The sequence below is a fragment of the Enoplosus armatus genome, chromosome 24, assembly GCF_043641665.1.
Source record: "Enoplosus armatus isolate fEnoArm2 chromosome 24, fEnoArm2.hap1, whole genome shotgun sequence".
Taxonomy (NCBI): Eukaryota; Metazoa; Chordata; class Actinopteri; order Centrarchiformes; family Enoplosidae; genus Enoplosus; species Enoplosus armatus.
This window is the reverse complement of record NC_092203.1, coordinates 12,578,074-12,599,520: the sequence shown is the minus strand read 5'-3', so window position 1 is coordinate 12,599,520 and position 21,447 is coordinate 12,578,074. Positions and strand designations below refer to the sequence as shown.

At 43.1% G+C, this 21,447-nt stretch overlaps 2 protein-coding genes across 3 annotated transcripts; both read right to left on the bottom strand.

The window, feature by feature from the left end:
- Nucleotides 1-1,528: 1,528 nt before the first annotated feature.
- Nucleotides 1,529-5,717, bottom strand: rgn (regucalcin). Its single transcript, XM_070930669.1, has 8 exons — nucleotides 5,584-5,717; nucleotides 4,435-4,648; nucleotides 4,166-4,348; nucleotides 3,269-3,369; nucleotides 3,057-3,171; nucleotides 2,749-2,880; nucleotides 2,053-2,207; nucleotides 1,529-1,910 (listed from the first exon to the last, which is right to left on the bottom strand). Exons 2-8 carry the CDS (start codon nucleotides 4,595-4,597, stop codon nucleotides 1,860-1,862), a joined length of 900 nt encoding a protein of 299 aa, XP_070786770.1. The 5' UTR covers nucleotides 4,598-4,648; nucleotides 5,584-5,717; the 3' UTR covers nucleotides 1,529-1,859.
- Nucleotides 5,718-7,659: 1,942 nt separating this feature from the next.
- On the bottom strand, nucleotides 7,660-21,278 carry vps16 (VPS16 core subunit of CORVET and HOPS complexes). Of its 2 annotated transcripts, XM_070930362.1 has the most exons (24): nucleotides 21,159-21,278; nucleotides 20,417-20,505; nucleotides 20,115-20,206; nucleotides 19,547-19,675; nucleotides 19,257-19,401; nucleotides 18,977-19,092; nucleotides 18,590-18,712; nucleotides 18,443-18,498; nucleotides 18,051-18,140; nucleotides 17,393-17,564; nucleotides 17,080-17,211; nucleotides 16,881-17,008; nucleotides 16,633-16,668; nucleotides 16,428-16,536; nucleotides 16,200-16,334; nucleotides 11,991-12,099; nucleotides 11,562-11,659; nucleotides 11,192-11,296; nucleotides 10,900-10,977; nucleotides 10,057-10,143; nucleotides 9,119-9,201; nucleotides 8,403-8,499; nucleotides 8,149-8,252; nucleotides 7,660-8,068 (listed from the first exon to the last, which is right to left on the bottom strand). In XM_070930362.1, exons 1-24 carry the CDS (start codon nucleotides 21,206-21,208, stop codon nucleotides 7,927-7,929), a joined length of 2,505 nt encoding a protein of 834 aa, XP_070786463.1. In that variant the 5' UTR covers nucleotides 21,209-21,278; the 3' UTR covers nucleotides 7,660-7,926. The 2 variants fall into 2 exon arrangements, with proteins under 2 accessions (XP_070786463.1, XP_070786464.1); XM_070930363.1 differs by lacking the exons at nucleotides 16,881-17,008; nucleotides 17,080-17,211; nucleotides 17,393-17,564.
- Nucleotides 21,279-21,447: the final 169 nt, after the last annotated feature.

Below are 21,447 nucleotides of genomic sequence, written 5' to 3'. Positions count from 1 at the left end.
GAGGCTCTGTTCGGGACACACCTGGGCAGACCTGAAGAGACATGGACACACTTGTAAAAACATGGACGGACCTGGAAATACATGGTCAAATCTGAGAAAGCCTGGACACACCTTGAACAACAGGGACAAACTTTGAGGGACTTGGAGAAATGTGGACAGAGCTAGACGGACCTAGAAAAAGATCGGGACGGACGTGTAGTGTTGTCCTACACTGTTTCTGGGGTCCCTGTTTGCCCGTGGAGAGTCCAGCCTCAGACTGAAGACAGTCACTGATATGTCTGCATCAATACTTCCTCACCCTCCTGCCCCCCCCGTCCCCACCCTCTCTACCCCCCTCTTCCTTTCAGACCTTAAACCATCATTTCAAGTCCAAACAAGACAAAAAAAAGTGAAACAGCACAAAGTTTTCTACGTGTACATACATTTTCTAGAAAGCTGTGTAGCATTGCTCGTACTCTGTTTCGTGTTTGTTGGTTGTTGGTGGTGATTCTGCACTTGGTGTAAATAAAACGCACCCTGTCTATATGATGCGGCTGTCTCTCAGTTTAATACGATTAGAAAGATGTAACATCATTGAGACATTTGATGCTGCACTTGGAGTGGAGCGAAAGGAGATACCACTGGGTCATACAGCTACAGAGATGTCTCCACCAGGAACATACAGCACAGTGAACATGTTGGGAATAACGCATTACGGTACCTCTGTTACTCTAACACATTTTTTAAATTTAAATTCAAAAAATTGACCCAGGGACAACTTAACAAACTGATAGCACGGTTTGTTGTGTCCAGGCGGCCGGATGAAAACTGTCTGTCACAGTCAGGTTGATCAGTTTATATTATACAACACTGCAGCAACAGAACGGAAGTGAAAGCTGAAGGCACATTATCAACAGCAGCATTTCACTGAAAAATTACTTATCAAAGTAACACATTACTTTCTGGTGGAAGTGATCAGTAAAGTAATTGATTACTTTTTAATGAGGTAACTGGTTCGTATTTTTCATTAACTAGCACTGATCAGGAGCTTTTGGACCTAAAAGAAAACTGCAGATACTTACACACGGGACACGAGGGTCACTGAAGGGTTTGATTAACATGATGTGAACATTTAGTTACATCTCGGGAGTGTTAAGTTACAACTCAGTGTTTCTTTTTACATAACAAGTCCTGAAAATGACTGTGGAACAACTAGCCAGTTTGTTCTCTCCACGGGGGGAAAATTAATCCTGTGTTTTAAGTTCGGAAGCTCACTTCTCCCACAAACCTCCCAGACTGCTCTGTCTGTTTGGTAATGCTGCATGAGATCATATTTCTTCTTAATGTCAAATAAAAGAATGAGGCAGCATGAACAATACCAGAACCCTGAAACTGTCTCACCTAAATGGAATGGAACCATCAGTTTTTAATTCCACACAGTCAAAATGTCAGCTGTGAAAAGGTCTATCAGGGTACTTTTCATTTAACATGGGGTTAGCAAGTTACATTGACTGTTGAACTAAATTAATTACCCATAATCCTCAAGTGGTCCAATGTCTTTCAAGTTTTATTTTATTTTCACATTGTACAAAGTTACATAGAAAAATATGCAATAATGAATTGACTCCATTTGGTCGTTGAATATCTGTGTCACTTTCCTTGTTTTGATTGGCTGTCAGTCTACAAACATTTCATGAAATCCAACATTAACATATAATTAAATATTTCATAAGCTACACCTCAATAACCTATTAACTAATAATATTATAGATATAGCTCAATAATTATTGATTGCTAACAGTGAGGATTAATCAAACAAACTTTTGATCACTTCCTGCAGGTGATCTGAGCTGTGATTGGCTGTTTGAGTCTCCTGACGATCATCCAGAGAATGAGTTTGAAGGACGACCTTTGACCCCGAGTCCTGTCACCTGCCCACCCACCCATGCGCACACACACACACACACACACACACACACACACACACACACAAACACAAACACGGACTGTCAGCATCAGCAGGTCCATGACACTGAACACAGGTGAGTCAGTGATACAGGTGATACAGGTTACCCTGAAGGTGTCTCCAGCCAGCGGCTGCTGTCTCCTCTCTGATTGGTCGAGGCCCAGACTGGCTGAGGTCACATATAGGTCAGAGTAGTCCGGACCTCCAAAACAACATGAGGTGGTCTTCATCACCGGCAAAGAGACCGTCTGCAGCCGAACACCTGAGAGAATACAACAGGTGGACTCATCATCATCATCACTCTGGAACACACACATACAAAACCTGTCAACTATAACTAGTAGAACCCTGACCAGTAGAACCAATAGAACCACTACAGACCAGAACTGATCAGAACACAACAACAGGTTGCCTTCATCATCATCTACCCAGTAAAAAGAAAATAAATTAAGAAAAACAGAAACATCTGAATATTTCAAATTATTAGATTATACTCATTATCAATTAATCCATAGATTATTTTCACCATTAATCAATGAATCATTTGGTTTATAAAATCGTCATCAAACGTCTTGTGTTGTCCAAACCAAAACAGATTCAGTTTAAGGGGTAAAAAGACCATTATTGATTATAACTAGTTATTACTATTAGTAATTAGTGTAAGATTACAGTAAGTGAATAGTAGAACAGCAACACTGAATCCCTCAGACAAAAGACAAAAGACTTTTCTGATGGACACAAAGAAAAGTTTATTCCTGTCATGACTCATCCTCCATTATAACAGTATAACCAGTATGACTAACCAGTAGCAGGGTCGATGTTGATGACGCGTCCTCCATTATAACAGGCCACCCAGAGACGACCTTCAGCATCAACTGTCATCCCATCTGGAAACCCCTCCCCATCCTCCATACGGTACACCACACGGCGGTTACCTAGGCAACACACACACACATATAGAAACACACAGATAAATATGAAGCTGTGTCACTGATTTTGATTTGACAACAGCTCAACATCCAGGCTTCTTCAAGTGAACTGTTCGTTTAATCCATGTGTATGTACTGAAGTATAAATACACAAATTTACTGCAGTATAAGTAAACTGTTACCAAGGTGTCCTGTGTGTGAGTCGTAATCGAAGGCGTCAACAGTCTGAGACAAACTGTCGATGTAGAAAAACATCTTCTGATCCAAAGACCAGTCCAACCCATTAGATATATCCACCTGAGGGTGAGACAGGTACAGAGAGAGAGACGGGTCAGAGACCAGTCCAACCCATTAGATATATCCACCTGAGAGGTAGACAAACAGGTGATGTTACCTGGTCCAGGTGTTTGGTCACAGTGAGGTCAGAGGTCACAGAGAACAGAGATCCTTGTTGTCTTTGAATCTCCGCAGGTCGCACTTCCTTCCCCATCGTACCTGAGACACCAAACACCGTCACTGTACACCATCACCAAACACCATCAACATACAACACCGACACTGTACACCGTCATACATTGTCACCACACACGTCACCAAACTCCATCGTATATCCATTAATCATCCAGATTTTAACTCCCAAATATCAAACATGTTTGAAATGATCAGGGCGGCCATGATGAGTCTTCGAGAAGTTCGGAAGTTTTAAGACTGGATCTGTAAACCCCTCACATAATTAGATAATCTGGGCCAAATGTCGGTACCGACCAAGGTCCCAGACCAGATTTCTCCTTTGATTGTCAGGAGGGGTGAATCGGGGATAAATTGGACCAAAACTCCGGCTTTAATAAATGAAGGTTGATCGGTCCGCCATCATTCCCCTTCAGTCTTCCCGCGTCCAAGTAAATTAATGACCAGACACAGTGGCCAGACATTGCTTATCGGACATTTATACATATTTGATTGAATCACCAGGCATCGTTTGGCTAAGTGTTGTCTGTAAGTAACTAACCAGTTAACAGCCAACTGTTTGAGATTTACAGCAGCAGCCTCCCACTTAAGCTAGCTACCATCAGCAGGAACTGACACCAGCATCATTTAGCTGTTTAATCTTATGTGCCTCAAATGTGATTATTAATACGGTTGTTTTTAGTTTTGCAACCTGCTACACAACAGCTTTTCTGCATTTTCCTGTTTCGCGATTACTTCCCTCAAAAGGGGGCGTGGCCTTGGCACTTGATGCTGGTCGGATGTATGGCAACACAACTTCAATTAGACAGGTAATCAGACCGACCTGCCAGCAGGCGTCCCATCGGATCAACCTTCCCGTCATTCAGTCGGTTGTTGGGTTTGTCCTCATCGACCTCCAACAATGATGTCATGGCCAGAGTTGACCAATCAACAGCCACAATGCTGCGACCCACACCTGCAACATAACCACCTGACCTGCGAGGAACCACGAAGCCCACCATGTCACCTGAGGACAGACAGGTGTGATTCATTAACTTATTTTTCATTAATAAACTAAAAAACTGTATGTTTTCTGTGTGCTGATTGGTTGACCTGTCTCCACAGAATGGATCTGATTGGTCGTTGGACTCCAGCGGTGGATTTTCCGCCCAGCGATGTCTACAAACAGCAGTGTCTGCTCTGATTCCTCCCACACCGGCCCTTCACCAATCAGGGAGCTCGCCTTCACCACACACTGCACCTTCACTGATGACATAGTCACCTGTCTGTCTGGACCAATCACTGAGCAGGAGTCACCTCATTCACTCTGTTTCCATGGAAACAATAGGACGTCAAATCGATTTTAAATAGAATAAAACTACAACAGTTAGTACTGTTGCATGTTATAGTATTGCATGTTATGGCACTTCATAATAACACAATATAGTCTGCTCATCGTAATACTACATAATACTACATGTACAGAGCATTACTGCATATCATACTGCTATGTCTGGCACTGCACACTAGAACATGCAGTAATGCGGTACATGTTATACTATATATATGTATAATAGAGTACAATTATATAGTATTTAATGAAACTGCAGTATTATAAACTTTACCAGGTCAGTTAATATGTAACTACAGTCATGCTGATTCATCACTTTTATTTCTCGCCAGACTCCTTTAACACTTCGTCCTTTTTGTTGCTGCCTTACATATCCACACATCATTGACCTTCATTCAACTACAGACTTTTTATGAATGTCGAGGTTTTTTTTTTTACTACATTCGGTAACAAATGAATCACAAGCAGATCTTCATCTTTTAAAAAAACAACTTTTAGGAACAGATGGGTGATTTCTAACGCTAGCTCCTCTTTCTGATCGCAGCGATATGGCGAAGTAAATATTTATAATTTAATGGAGTTGGGTGCAGTTCGGTGCGTTGGTGAATGCCGATGTGAACAGTCACAGTCATTTAGAAAATCCTTTCACAACTTCCATAACATGCATTTCCGCAAATATACAGGCGCTGTAAATTGACTGATGTTTGAATGGAGTCTGGGTTCTTGAAAGACCGTCTCCGTCTGTAAACCGCTGGACTTTGGATTCTTTGGAACAGGCTTATAACACATGTAGTATAACTTTAGGTAACCGTGTAATTTAGATTTGCAGTTTAACAGAAGGCATATGCAGTACAACCATGTGTAACGTGTATACAAATACACATATTTAAAAAAACAGATTTAAAACCTACCTGCTGCATTAACTTAGAGGCCGCAGTACTTCTCTCTTAAGTATTGTGGGGAAGTTGTAGTATTTGAGTTGTACTACAAACGGATCCAAAAAGTTTGCTGTGTTACTTTGCTCCAGCTCACGAGTTGAAAGCTCCGCCCCGGAAATCCTGCCAACTCTGACTAAACGCACCCTGTCAGATTAAAGAGCTGCCTCGGCAAAATGGAAGCAATAGATCTAATTAATAATCGATAATAAACATTGATCAGGTTAATAAACCTCAACTGAGTTCCGATTAGGCTCATAATAAACATTACGGATTAATGTGTGAAACTCATTAAACAGGTATCTCTTATTTATTCATACCTATTAATTACACTGTGAAACTGACTAATAACATTATTTTCTTATTAATAAATACTTAATCATTTCAATGAACAATTTAAATTATACTGGAGATGTCTTTTCAGTTTCATATGAAGGTGATTTTATTCTGTTCAGTAATTATTTAAATAAAAATATTTTAATAGAAAGTTAAATTCTGAGGTGTGTCGCCTCCGTGTGGTAGAAATGACAACTACAGGCTATAAATTCAACTCACTTCACTTGTATGTCCAAGTCATTTTATCATTTCTTTTGATTTCTTATTAACTTAAACAGGCCGCTAGTTTTGGTTTAATTGTGCTAATTTATGTTTTAATATTTAACAACACTGTTGATCATTAAAGTATTGATTTATAATATCAGAATTTTTACTCTAAACACACTATTCCGATTCAACATATAAATATCTGATACCAAACTTAAGTCATGTGATAACAACTTGACCATCTCCATGACAACTAAGGAACGCTCTCTGCTGAGGCCGACCATGAGATGTGGCTGAAAGCTCCTAAAACAACATTGTATTAAGAATGAAGCTTCAAGCTCAACACAATAACGAGGAAGAAATGAAACCAAAAAACAAACGGATTCAAAATGTAACAACAAGAGAATACATTCATATAGTTGACAGTGAACTCAGGAAAAGACACAACAAGTTAAATGTAAAAGAACATTCACACTGGGAGGTGTCAGACAGGTGGGCAGAACAGGTGGGGTCTCTTGGCAGCAGCAGAAAACACGTTACATTTCCTGTAGCTTCTTCACAATAAGACATCCTGCTGGAACTCAGCTGTAAAGCTGTTAATGAGAAGCTACAACAGCAGGAAATGTTAAAGTTCCCCTTCACTCAAAAATCAGTTTCTCTTCTTGTTCCCACAGTTGAATATTTGTCAAACTGCACAGTGAAGCTCACAGAAGTACAGTTTCTATGTGCTCATTGAAGCCTTTTTTCAAGGCCTACAACCATGATTTGTGACATCACAAATAGTTTGAAAGCCAGTCCTGGTTCAATATAGAACTTGCAAAAGTGTGATGTGGAAACTTGAAGCCTGCAGCGCACACACAGTGAGGATGGACAGGAGACTTAGATTTATAGATTCTGGATCTTAAAAGGTTGCATATTGTAGAAAGTGAGATTTCCATGTCATGTTTGATTATAAAGCAGCTCTAGCTGATATATAAATACTGTGAAAGCATGAAAACGCTCAGACCACAGAGAAATGCACACAGGCCGTATTCAGACACTGTGCCTTTAAACGAACCGTCTGGAATTCTCCAAGTTTGTGATGTCACAACTACACAGTCACCGTACTCAACCACACCCCCAGCAGGTCATCTGCTCCAATCACAGCACACCTAACAAGTACAGGGACAGTCATCCATTCACTCAGTCTGAGTTACTCGACCGCTGTGCTCAGGAGACTCTTCAGGCGTTTGGAGGTTGTTCAGTTTGTCTCAAACGGCTTGTTTCAGACAGACTGCAGGGGGCTGCAGAAAAAGAAGTTAATACGATATAGTCTCTGGCTTTTGTTTGATATCTAATGTCTGCAAAAAATGTCGTTGCACTATATTACTGAACATCGCTGTCACCCTGAACGCTCCGCCAAACCCCATTCCAGTTTAATAACACATTGCTTGATGGTTTATATGAAAAAAAGGGAACAAATAGTCTAATATTCGTATTGAAGCCAAATCCAATTCGACTAATTCTGAGTTGGGTACAGCCCTAGTTTTTATTCCGATTTCAGACAGAAACACAGAGGAGGAAAACATGTTTAGAAGTTACATCAGCAGGGTAATCAATAATCAAATGTCATTTATCACCACAGATAATCAGCTGTTTTACTTCTGACATTAAAGCACATGAAGAACATACAACTCCAGCTCTGGTTGCAATGGTAACGCCTGAGTATCAATCAGAAAGATCACTTCTTGGCAGAGGAGGCTGTGCTGTCTCTGTACATACACTCTGAATGGAGGATCACTTTTTGGCAGCGGAGGCTCTGGCTCTGTTCAATCTGTCAATCAACAGTCGGTCAGAGGCAGAGCACCTGGAGAGGACCACCCCCATCTCTGATTCGTTCTTGCGTTCAATCGCAGCGTCAGCCGCCCCCTCAAGATCACTGACAGGAAGAGGAGAAGAAGAGTTACCTGAGTGGTCAGGTCTCACCTGTCTGATGATGTCACGTGTTCTTAGTCTTACCTGATGGCCAGGTGAGCTTTGACCTTCTGCTCAGGTGTTACCTTGGAAACGTACTTCTTGGCTTCGTACTTGTTGTTACTCTTCATGCAAACTTCAACAAACGCCTGAAGAAGAGACAACGCCAAAGATCATGAGAGATGTAGCTCTATCATTATTTAAAATAACCAAGTTAACAATGTTGCTTTATAATTGTTAAATCTTTTTTTAAAATGACAGGTTGACAAGGCTAACAAGGGGGCATGGCTTATTCTTACCAGGTAGCCAATAGGAGACTTCTTGCTCTTTGAGAACTTCTCTAACTCATCCCACTCCTCCTTCTCTGCCAGAGACTTCAGTTTTAACCACCAATACCTGCACAGATAGACAGGTAGAGACACACAGGTGAGAGAGACAGGTAGACAGACAAGTGGAGGGACACTGAAGAACATGAAGATGTAAATGTACTTGCTGCTGAAATTTTGCCATTGAAATATTTGAAATAGTTGGAATATGAATACGGAAAGGAGTTGAAGTGTCAGTTGAAGTGTTGGTGATAAAGTGAACTGGAGATGAAGCAGTTAAGTGAAAGTCCTAAAGGAAATGAGTGCCGGTTCAATTATATACACTAAAAGACGTCAGCTGAAGCGACAGCACTGAAAACTTTGTTTGTTATAGTTGTTTTTTTTAGTTTTAGTAGCTCATTCATATAGTCTTTATTGTTTTTATTTATTATATCTTGATTTTCTACTTAGGTCTCTTGTTATTGCACTATCCTGTATGCTGCTGTAACAATGCAAATTAAGCAAAAGCAAATTAATTAAAAGGGATTATTAAAGGATTATCTTATAAAGGATTATCTTACATTTTCTGTGACAGTTTGATGTTATTGAAGGAAAAACGCATCTCTAAAGGCCAGCTCTTACCTGAAAATCATGTATTCAGCCAATCAGAGAGCAGAGACAACAGTGACATCACCTCCTGAAAGTCTCACCTTTTGTCAGGAACTCTGAAGTCTCTGAAAAGTTGTTCGGCTTGTTTGTGGAGTCCTAAAGCCAGCAGAGCCTCCATGGTTGCCTGTAGTAACAGGACACACAGGAAGTGACATCACAAGGCAGATAGCGACTACATCCTGGACACAGTTTTTAATTGGTAACACTTATTCAAATTATGAAACAACCCTGAGGTCTTGGATAAAAAATTAAATGTACAGCAGGAATTTGATGTTAATGTTTAGGAACAGTGTAGTGTCGTCTGCATAGTGGAATTTTCAAGCTAAACAGACCAGGGGTCTCCTCTATAAAACAGTGCGTAGGATCTATATTAAATGTCTTCGTATTATATATACACAATATAGCGGACTTTGATTTAAGATTTGAGTTAGTTTATAACTTTTCAAAGTAAAGGTGCTTATGGAATAGTTATGGCTCACTACAAGCACAAGTACAAATAACACTGCTGGTCTGAATGTTTCTGATAACGTGGATTTATAATCTATGTTTGATATTAAGTGAAATTAAATGTGTGAGAGGCATCATAATACAGTCTGGCTTCAGTTCACCACCTCACCGTCTGCGTCTCCAACATGTTGGTACGCACGGCTCAGAGTTTACTTACAGGTGAGCTCATTCTGCAGTCAAGTTTGTTTTTTTAGATCACAACTTTTGCATGGGAAGTGGCCTCTTTCAGGCCCCGTTTTGTGCATACACAAAGGTTATAAATGACACCTCTGGAGTGACTGGACAACCTGAAAGTCCACCTTTGTTTAGGTTAACATTACCAACTAGTATATATATATATATATATATATATACACACACATATACATCCACACATATACATACATACACATTTATATACATATACATACATATATATACACATATACATACATATATACACATATATAAATAGCCCTGCCCCTTCCTGTACCTGGAGAGACAGTCCAAGAAGCCCCGCCCCTTTCTCGTCATCCAGTTTTCTTTGGACACGAAGGAGACGCATCTCGTCCTCTGTGGCCTGAAGACAAAATATTTAGTTAAAGCTATGAAAAATCGAACATGACATGATGGGAGATTCATCCCACCAGGTGTCTCGACACCTTTACAGCTCCCTGTCTGACAGATGTAAACACAGTCCTCTTTATGAACAGTGAAACCACAGCCCACCATGCAGCTTTTGAAACATCAAAATGAAAGAGAGTGATAGTCCTTTTTGTATAAAACCATCTTTGATTGATCCAGAGATCATATCAACAATTTTGTTATTCTGTCCACTTGCTGAATCAACATCAACTATCTGAATCGACATAGAAAATAGTAGTTGTCATTACATCCGATGAGATAAACAGTCGCTGATTAAACATTCATTCAACTTTTTAGACATTATATGGACATTAAAATACATTGTCAATACTGGAAGTTGTATTCAAAGAGACTGAACTCTAGAGTTACTAAAATATAGAACAGTCACTTTATTACACTGTCTATTGATCCTGGTCCCAGATCCTGTCCTCTAGACCAAAAACTAAATCTGTGACATATCCTGAGACCCTCTGAACCAGAACTATGAGGCCCAGCCAGGTTCTGCTTTACATGTCAGCTGGTAATAAAACATCATGTGAGTGAAACATGAGGCGTCATCGTTATAATCAGAGTCACAGACTCAGAGAAACTACAACAGGGTCTTAAACTGTGGCTGTTTATTTAACATAGTTTATATATTATTATATATAGTTTTAATATAAAAGATTAATGGTGTGGGTTAGAGTTTTACCTTCACAGCGAACTCGTTCTTCGCCTTGTTGTATTCATCTACAGCACTCTGCAGGAGAGACAGACGGCTCTCCAACCTCTGCACACAGAGAGACAGACAGGCAGAGGGGGAGAGAGAGACAGATGGTCAGTAAAACAGACATTTAAATAAAGTCTTTATGTCACTTGATTTAAATCAGAATCACTGACGATCAGCTGATGGATCAACAGATCTGCTGCCACACAGTTCTGAGGTTGATCTGCTTTACTTTCAGATCACAAACAAACAAGCAGAGTCTGATTGTTGTTGTTACCTTTTCTCTGTAACTGGCAGTAACGTAATAGTTGGCCAGTTCCTGGTGATCATCATCCTGGTTATAAAGATCCCTCAGAGTTTCCTGTTCCTGCAGTTTACAGAACTGATAACACAGAGAAATAAACCACAGATTAACAAACCACAGGGGAAATCTGAAGGCTGTGGATAAGAAAACACCTTTATTATTTTATTTCTTCATCACTTTATTGACACTCTTATTTTATTCTCACTTTGTTGACTTGTTATAAAAAGTGCAATAGAAATTAAGATATTATTATTATATTATTAATAAATCAGGTGAAGGCGAGGAGTACTTGTCTATAGAGACTGAAGAGGGGGAGGGTAATGATGAAGATGACAAAGAGTACCTGTCTATAGAGGCTGAGTGCGATCGGTTGGTTCCTCAGAGTCATAAAGAAATCTCCTCGGTTCATCTCATTCTTCAAGTAACTCACCACTGTGTAAACTGAAAACAACATCAGTGTTACATCATCTACCTGACAGACAGGTGGTGGGCGGGGCTAACACAAGTGGGGCTTTTGTATTATTGGCCGCCGGTTTGTTTCCAACAACATGCAACGGCCAAAACTATTGTGCCTTGCTCTGATGCACTTATACCAAGCGTGACATTCACATCTTCAGCAAGATCAAGGTGACGAATGTGTGTTTGTAATGAAAGCTAGATTAGCTTAAGTTCCAGAAGCTATCAGGACTGGATATCGAACCTAAAGGTCCGTGCACTAACTGCGTCACCATTGTCTCAAAATAAAAAAGGGAAACCTGTAACAGACACTCACCCAGGTCAGTGTCTCCACTCTCCACAGCTTTACTGAGAGCCAACTGACTCCTCTTCATCTTCAGCAGCAGAGGAACCTGTTCTCCAGATCGAGCCTCGAAATCCAACAACTGATACAGAGAAAAGAAAGCAAACCATTTGGAACCAAAGTGTCCAGAGTTCAGAGGTACGAAACACAAAACTGAAGCAGAATATTTGTACAATCAGTGATACAGCTGGTGCAGAACATATAATTAGCATGTTAAACTATTAATGCTTATTTGCTTATTTGTTTCAGAATCAGAATCAGAATCAGAAACTGTTTATTGCCAAGTAACATACATTACAAGGAATTTGCTGTGGTCTGAAGGTGCTATTGTTTTGATAACAAATAAGTAGAATATAAAAGCTAAAATAACAATAAGAATAAAAATAAAAATAAGATAAGATAAATAACAACAGTGCAGTGACCAGAATAAAGTAAAGTAAAGTGTCCAGATAAAGTGTCCAGTAGGGGGTGGGTGCGTTAATGTAACGCAGTGGGGACAGGGGTGATGTACGTTAATATAACGTATAGCTTGTATAGCTTGTGGTAGTGTTCGGGGGGGTGTCAGTGAGAGTTTGTCAGGTTGACTGCAGAGGGGAAGAAACTGGTTTTGTGGCGGGAGGTTTTGGTCCTGATGGACCGCAGCCTCCTGCCAGAGGGGAGGGGGTCGAACAGATGGTGTCCGGGGTGGGAGGGGTCAGCAGCGATCTTCCTGGCTCTCCTCAGGGTCCTGGAGGAGTACAGGTCCTGAAGAGATGGGAGGTTGCAGCCGATCACCCTCTCTGCAGAGCGGATGATACGCTGCAGTCTGCGTCTGTCCTTGGTGGAGGCAGCAGCGTACCAGACGGTGATGGAGGAGGTGAGGATGGACTCTATGATGGCAGTGTAGAAGTGAACCAGCATTTTTTGTGGCAGGTTAAACTTCCTCAGCTGCCTCAGGAAGTACATCCTCTGTTGGGCTTTCTTGATGAGGGAGCTGATGTTCAGCTCCCACCGGAGGTCCTGGCTGATGATGGAGCCCAGGAAACGGAAGGACTCCACAGTGTCCACTGGAGAGTCACACAGGGTGATGGGGGCGGGTGGGGCTGCGCTCTTCCTAAAGTCAACAACCATCTCCACTGTCTTTGAAGCGTTAAGCTCCAGGTTGTTGCTGTTGCACCAGGTCACCAGGTGGTCAATCTCCCACCTGTAGGCAGACTCATCCTCTCCAGAGATGAGTCCGATGAGGGTGGTGTCGTCCGCGAACTTCAGGAGCTTGACGGACTGGTGACTGGAGGTGCAGCTGTTGGTGTACAGGGAGAAGAGTAGTGGAGAAAGAACGCAGCCTTGAGGGGAGCCGGTGCTGATCGTCCGCGAGTCTGAGACGTGTTTCCCCAGCTTCACGTGCTGCTTCCTGTCAGACAGGAAATCTGTGATCCACCTGCAGGTGGGGTCAGGCACGTTGAGCTGGGAGAGCTTGTCCTGAAGAAGAGCCGGGACGATGGTGTTGAAGGCAGAGCTGAAGTCCACAAACAGGATCCTGGCATAGGATCCTGCGGAGTCCAGGTGCTGGAGGATGAAGTGTAGAGCCAGGTTGACGGCGTCGTCTACAGACCTGTTGGCTCTGTAGGCGAACTGCAGGGGGTCCAGCAGAGAGTCTGTGATGGATTTGAGGTGGGACAGGACCAGGCGTTCAAATTATTTCATGACCACAGAGGTCAGGGCGACGGGTCTGTAGTCATTTAATCCTGTGGGCCCTGGTTTTTTGGGGACGGGGATGATGGTGGAGGCCTTGAAGCAGGCTGGCACGTGGCATGTCTCCAGTGAGGTGTTGAAGATGTCCGTGAACACCGGAGACAGCTGATCGGCGCAGCGCTTCAGGCAGGATGGGGAGATGGAGTCTGGTCCAGCAGCTTTACGCGGGTTTTGTCTCTTGAAGAGTCTGTTCACATCTCTTTCAAGGACAGACAGAGGTGTCGATGCTGGAGGAGTGGGGGGCACTGGGGGGGGCAGCTGTGGTGGTAAGAGGTGTGAGAGTTCAGCCCCAGGTGTGATGAGGGGGTTGGGGCTGTTGGGCTGGAGCTGGTGGGTGATGGTGTGGGGGATGGTGTCAGGACTGTCCCATTGTCTTTCAAAACGACAGTAGAAGTCGTTGAGGCTGTTGGCGAGGCGTCGGTCGTTAGCAGAGTTGGGGGCTCTTGGCTTGTAGTTGGTGATCTGCCTGAGCCCCCTCCACACAGAAGCAGAGTCGTTGGAGGAGAACTGGTCTTGTAGTCTCTCTGAGTACAGTCGTTTAGCTTCCCTCACCGCCTTGCTAAACTTGTACTTGGCTTCCTTAAACTCTGCTCTGTTGCCACTCTTAAACGCCTCTTCCTTTTCCAACCTCAGCTGTCGCAGTCTTGCTGTGAACCAGGGTTTGTCGTTGTTGTAACTCACCCTGGTCCGAGTTGGTACGCAGCAGTCCTCACAGAAGCTGATATATGAAGTCACAGCCTCTGTGTACTCATCCAGACTGTTGGTAGCAGTCCTGAAAACATCCCAGTCAGTACAGTCCAAACACGCCTTCAGGTCCTCTGCAGCTTCACTGGTCCACTTCTTCGAAGTTCTCACAACAGGCTTAGAAAGTTTTAATTTCTGCCTGTATGTGGGAATCAGGTGGACCATGTCGTGGTCGGAGTGTCCCAGTGCAGCGCGGGTGACGGCGTGAAAAGCGTTACTGACTGTGGTGTAACAGTGATCCAGAGTGTTCCCCTCCCTGGTGGGGCATTTAATAAACTGTTTGTATTTGGGGAGTTCATGTCTGAGATTACCTTTGTTAAAGTCACCGAGGACAATAACTAAGGAGTCCGGGTTGGTCCGCTCCGTTTCCAGTATCTGATCGGCGAGTGCGCGCTGTGCGTCCTGCACGTTGGCCTCCGGTGGAATGTAAACACCGACCAGAATGAATGAAGCGAACTCACGGGGGGAGTAGTAGGGTTTACAGTTTATGAAAAAAGTTTCCAGGGAAGGAGAGCAATGCCGTCGGATCACTGTCACGTCGTTACACCAGCTGCTGTTGATGTAGAAACAAATACCTCCACCCTTTGTTTTGCCGGAGAGTTGCGCGTCGCGGTCCGCTCGGAGTAGCTGGAATCCGCCCAGCTGCAGCGCCGCGTCGGGAGTTCTTTCCCCCAGCCATGTCTCCGTGAAGCACAAAACAGCAGATGAATAAAAGTCCTTGTTTCTCCTCATCAGCAGCTGGAGTTCGTCCATCTTATTCCCCAGTGAGCGCACGTTAGAGAGAAATATTCCGGGTAGCGGTGTGCGTTGTCCTCGCCGGCGAAGACGCACGAGCGCACCGGCACGTTTCCCTCTACGTCGACGTAGAGCTGCAAAGGTGAGAGCACCTTTGACCAGAATGTCCCATAAAACAGTTAAAGGTGCGAGAAATTCGGGAAACAAATCCACTGGAGATGTTCCCCTGATGTTCATGAGCTCTTCTCTGGTGAAAGAGCTCCGTGAACCAAAACAAAAAACACTGTTTACAAACAAAACAAGGCAAAACAATGCGCTCCAACAGACCGAGGCAGCCATCCGCGGCGCCATCTTGGATCTCTAATACAGTGAAAACAGGACTGCAGCAAAGGCTATTTGCCCAGTACAAAATACATTATCCTTGTAAAAGTTCCTGTCTGTCTGACACACCTGATGTGTGTTATTATGACTTATGACTGAAACGACTTCTCGTGTCACAGTTAAGACTTGTATGAGAGTGCTGCTCATGATTGACAGTAAAAAGGATGTTAAAGGACGATTCAGTAGTTTTACATGTTTGAGACAAATAACTTCAGTTTACTCCTTCAGTTAGTGCCGATCATTTCCATCAACATGCAGCCATATTTCAGCTTTTCTAATATTCTGCAGAACTGTTTAAAATGTTCAGATGATAAAATTCAATGTTTCACCAAAACACACGTGGGAAATGCTCGTCAGTAATGTGAGCTGTTAGTTCGAATGATTTCAGTGTGTGTTATAATATTCTGTGTATATCTCACTGTTATGTACAGTCAAATGTTTTAAGGTTACACTACACGGTTAGTGAACAGGTATTGTTGTGACATCACATGACTGATTTATCTGTTGATGAGTGTGCGGAGACAAACTGTTCTGGTGTCTGTGAATAGAACATATATAAATGTAAGTATAAATGATGTAACATTAAGGTACCTTGATGGCGAGCTCAGTGCGTCCACATTCGTAAGCTTTAGCTGCGATGTGCGAGTAAGAAACACCAGGTGAGTCTCCAACCTTCACACACACCGCTCGGGCTATGGCCTCGTCTGATAGGTCCTTCTGCTGCACCTGGACACGCCCACAACCACATCACACATCAAACAGGTGAGTTCTGAGTCAGGTGGGACAGGTGAGACAGGTGAGTCAGGTGAGACAGGTTACCTTGCATGAAGCCCAGTGTTTGAGGACTCTGCTGCCTCCCTGATAATCTGGAATCTTCAGGTAACGACAGATTTCTATCGCTAACGGATAAAACTGTCGATACACCAGCCTGAGAGACAGACAGGTACAGAGAGACAGACAGGTTCAGGGAGACAAACAGCTACAGACAGAGACAGAGACAGACAGGTTGGATGAGCTGACTCACCTGTCGATCAGCACCTGTAGAGTCATCTGTTTGAATCTAAGGTCAGAGGTCAAGGAGCTCGTCACTGTGAAACTGCGGAAATCTGTTTGATGACTGACAGGAGACCGATCTGACATCTGATTGGTCGGTAGTCAAACATCAGATGATAACATCACAGTCACTGCTCATTAACCATCCATCACTACAGATTAAAAACTGAAGACCACTTTACACTACATTTCCCATGATGCACCTGTGTAGGTGGATACTGAGTGTGTGTGAGCGGCAGTCCCACGGCGCTCTCTCTGACAGCATTCAGCACTCGGAGTTCTCTGCAGGTCGACACAAATGGATCAGGACCAAAGTCGGTCAGGAAACACTTCCCGAACGACGCCGCCTGGTGGACGAAACACTTCATTACACCACAGAATACTGACACAGAACAAACTGTGTTCAGTGGGTTCTCACCCTCAGCAGGGATTTCTGTGTGTTGGTGTCATATTCGTGTCCTGCCGCCTCCACACACTGTCGGACTGCTTCTCCCAGCATGCTTTGCTCCTTGATCTCCCTCAGGTACTCATCTGCCTTCTGACTCAACTTCTACACAAACAGACGAAGACAGAAATCAGAGACAAATATTTAGACTTGTATCAGCGAGACCTCTATCAGACAAACAGACAGACAGGTAGTCAGACAGACATGTGTTCAGACAGGTAGTCAGACAGACAGGTGTTCAGACAGGTAGTCAGACAGACAGGTGTTCAGACAGACAGGTTTTTACCTCATACTCCCTGTGGGCCTCCAGCAGCAGAGCTCCAGGAGCCATGGAAGCGATCTTGAAGATGTCCTGACAGACCAGAGGAACCTCCTGAAGCAGCTCTTGATTGGTCGAGCTGATGATCCGAACTCCATCCAGTTCTCCGACCAAAACACACTGATCTTCTATGGAGTACCTGAGGTCAAGGGTCAAGGGTCAAACAGGCATCAAACATCAAAACCTCAAACGAAGAGGTCAACTGAAACACCTGAAGAAGGTTCTTTAACCTAATACCAGATTAAAGACCCACAGCATCTTAGTCCACCCCTGGAGTACATAACAAGACCCTGGAAGATACTAACGAGCGTCAGGAGAACCTAACCAAGGCCAAGACGCACCTTAACAAGCACCAGATGAACCTTAACAGGCTCCTGGAGCTTCAGGAAACCATAACAAGCCACAGGAGAACCTTAACAAGCCCCACGAGAACCTTAGGACCGCCAGGAGCACCCTAACAAGTCCCAAGAAGACCTTAATGAGGCCCAAGAGGACTTAAACAAGCCACTGGAGCATCTTATCAAGTTCCAAGAGAACCTTAACAAGCTCCTGGGGCACCTTAACAAGCCACTGGAGCACCAGTCTGAACTGGTTTGGTTACAGTCTGAACTGGTTTAAAGGATACTGGATGGTGTCATTACAGATTCCAGCTACCATGAGCAGTCTGTCCCACATCAACACCACAGACGGCTGCTGACTCTTCGGTCTGCGACACCTGGACAGGTAGAGAGGGTCAAACTGTTTAATGGACCAATAGGTAGACAGATAAAGCAATATGTAAACAGATGGAGAGACAGGTAAAGAGACAGAAAGGTATACAAATAAACCAGTACAGACAGACAGGTAAATAAGTGGACAAACACAGGTAAACGGATAGCAGACAGACAGGTAAACAGAAGACAGACAGGTAAATAGATAGACAGACAGGCAGGCAGGCAGGTAGACAGACATTTAAACAGGGAAACCTACAGACAGACAGGTGGACAGGTAAACAGACAGGTAGACAGATGTACGTACCAGACCATCTGTTTGGGAGGCATCGACTTTTTGGTGTCGAATTCACTCAGTTTGTCCTGCAGACACAGAATCACCTGTCAGTCATACACACAGACCCTGCCCACTCAGGTTAGATCAAACAGCTGATTGGACAGAGGTGAAACTCACCTGGAGGTGGGAGGAGCCTGTCCACAGGTGTCCAGTGTCAGTGAAGAGAGCCAGGTATTTATAACTGAAAGACACACACATGTGGACAATACTGCCAGCCTGAGGACCGAGACCTGGAGGACACTGAAGACAGATAGGTGAGGTTACCCGTCTGTCTGTTTACCTGTCTAACCAGTTTTTATCTATCTGTACTTGTCTGTTATAACTTAAAGACAGAGACATGTGGAAAATACTGCCATCTTGAGGACTGAAACCTGAAGGACACTGAAGACAGAGAGACAGGTAATCATACAGTGTATCTGTACCTGTCTGTCCGTCTCTAACCATCTGTATCTCTGTACCTGCCAGACCTCTCTTTCTACCTGTCTGTCTCTCTAACTGTCTCACCACAGCAGTACAGGATGTGTTGTCCAGGATGTAGACATCAGGTCCATTGGACAGCAGGACTTTAGTCTGTCTGTCCTGAGTAAGGACGACCCAGCAGGACGGCTTCCCTTGCAGACCTGAGGACAGACAGGTTCAAAGAGACGGACAGGCTCAGAGAGAGACAGACAAGACAGGTGAGAGACAGTTACAGATATATAGGTGAGAGAGACAAACAGGTACAGAGACAGAGAAACAGATTTCATTAAGTTCAGAGTAAAAACACAGGTGAACCAGGTGTTACCTGGGACTTCAGGTAACCTCCGGAGCTTCAGGTCATCGATGTTGGTTGCCAGGGTGAAGCGGGAGGAGCCTGTTACTATGGCGACACCTGTTCCATAAGGAGAGTGGAACACTTTGGCTTCTGACACCTGACACTGGACCACTTCCTGTTAAAAACAACAACAAGCAGCAGACAGAGACTCAAGTCCAAAGTAAACCAACTAACGATTAGTTAGTTAACATGTTAGCAGACTGACCTGACCCATACTGAAGTGGTTAGTTAACATAATACAGACTAGTTAATAGACTGACCTGACCCATACTGAAGTGTCTCTTGAACGATCCGAACAGATCGTAGATCAGAACTGATCCGTCCTCCTGAATACACAACAACTCATCACTGACCGTCCAACCCAACTGGACCACAGGACCACTCTTCCACTGACAGAGAGACAGACAGAGAGAGAGACAGGTGGAGACACACACACACATATTAATATTCAACATGTTACTAAATATTAAACTACTACATATTATATTACTACACAGTACTAAACATACAACTCTATAAAGTACTACATGACCACACAGTACTACAGGGTGTTCTGCATGTTATATTGAACATATTATACTAAACATAGTAATCGATAAAGTACTATGCAATATACTATAATGGTAGTTTATATGTGACTGCACAGTACTACATGCCAAAGTATTACACTGTATACTGCATATTCCATATTAGCATACTGCATGTTGCTAAATATTAAACTAGTACATGTAATAGTATTGCTTGATCATATCAATAAAATTAATATTAATAGTATTAATAGTAATGTCTTGATGAATGAAGACATTATCTGATGAGGTGAATATTTACCGGGAAGCTGGTGATGGCGACTCCAGACGCAGAATAAATCTCTAACTGAGGACGAGAACTGGGAGAACGTCTGTGAGGTTCTCTGAGGAGAGCTGAGAGACAGACAGTGGTGTTCACACAGTCACTCTACAGTATGACAGTGTGCTGTTTTAACACTGAGTATACAAATATATCAGAATACATTAACATTTTATAGCAATTTTATATTTTATAGCACTGTGACTTTGGAACTTCACTGAAAATATTTTTCAAAAGAGTTTGTGTGTATGTGTGTGTGTGTGTGTGTGTGTGCGCACGCGCACCTATTGGTCCTCCATATGGAGCTGCAGCCACCAGACAGTCTCTGAGTCCATCCCTCAAATTCCAACACATCTCATACAGCTCGGTTTTACTGTCATATACACACATACACATATATGGGTTAGGGTTAGGGTGTATATATATGTATATACATACACACACACACACAAATAGTTACATTAACAGACACAATATGTCATAGTGCATCACGTTCAATGTTTGCACGTATAAAACTCTTCCTTTTGGATTTTTGTTCGGTTCCACCAGACTCCATTTAAAATCATTTTAACTCCCGTCATGAAAGTAAGTCACCTGACATCATCTGTTGTGTTGTGCTGTGTGATTAAACGTGATGACATTAACACGCTTGTTTTTTTGTAGAATTATTGAATGAACGTGCACGGTGAGGTCCATCTATCTGCTAGCAGCTAACGGCAGTCCGCTCACATACACAAACACTGTGAAATTACATTGAAAACCAACGTGAAGCTAACGTTAGCAGTATCACATGATCAGCAGGACAACAATGCTAGCAGGCAGCTAACAAACAGTAACGTTAGCTCTGTTCACACTTTAAAACAAACTGGATTAAAAACACATCTGTCGGTAGATTGTATTTAACCTGCAGTGAGCTAACAGTTAACATTTAGCCTTTTTACAGCTGCAGTCTTTGGTCAGTTGCAGGGCTAACGTTAGCCATGGATGCTAGTTGCTGTCTGGCCGATAAACCAGAGATAAACTGACCGATAAAAAGCTTCTCCCAGCGGGTTCCAGTTGGCTGTGATGAACGCCATGTTGTTTCCCTCCGGAGAGATGAAAATGTCTTCAGGTTGATGATGATGATGATTCACTGTTAGCTTTAGCTTTACATCAGTCAGATGATCACTTCCACAACAACAGCAGCTGTTTCTTCTTCTACGGTGCAATGAACAGCATTTACAGTCGTTGTCGCCTCCTGGTTTCTGCTGTTTCTATACATATTTATTAATTAATTAGAACAACATTTAAAACACTATAAAGGGAGAGTAAGTAA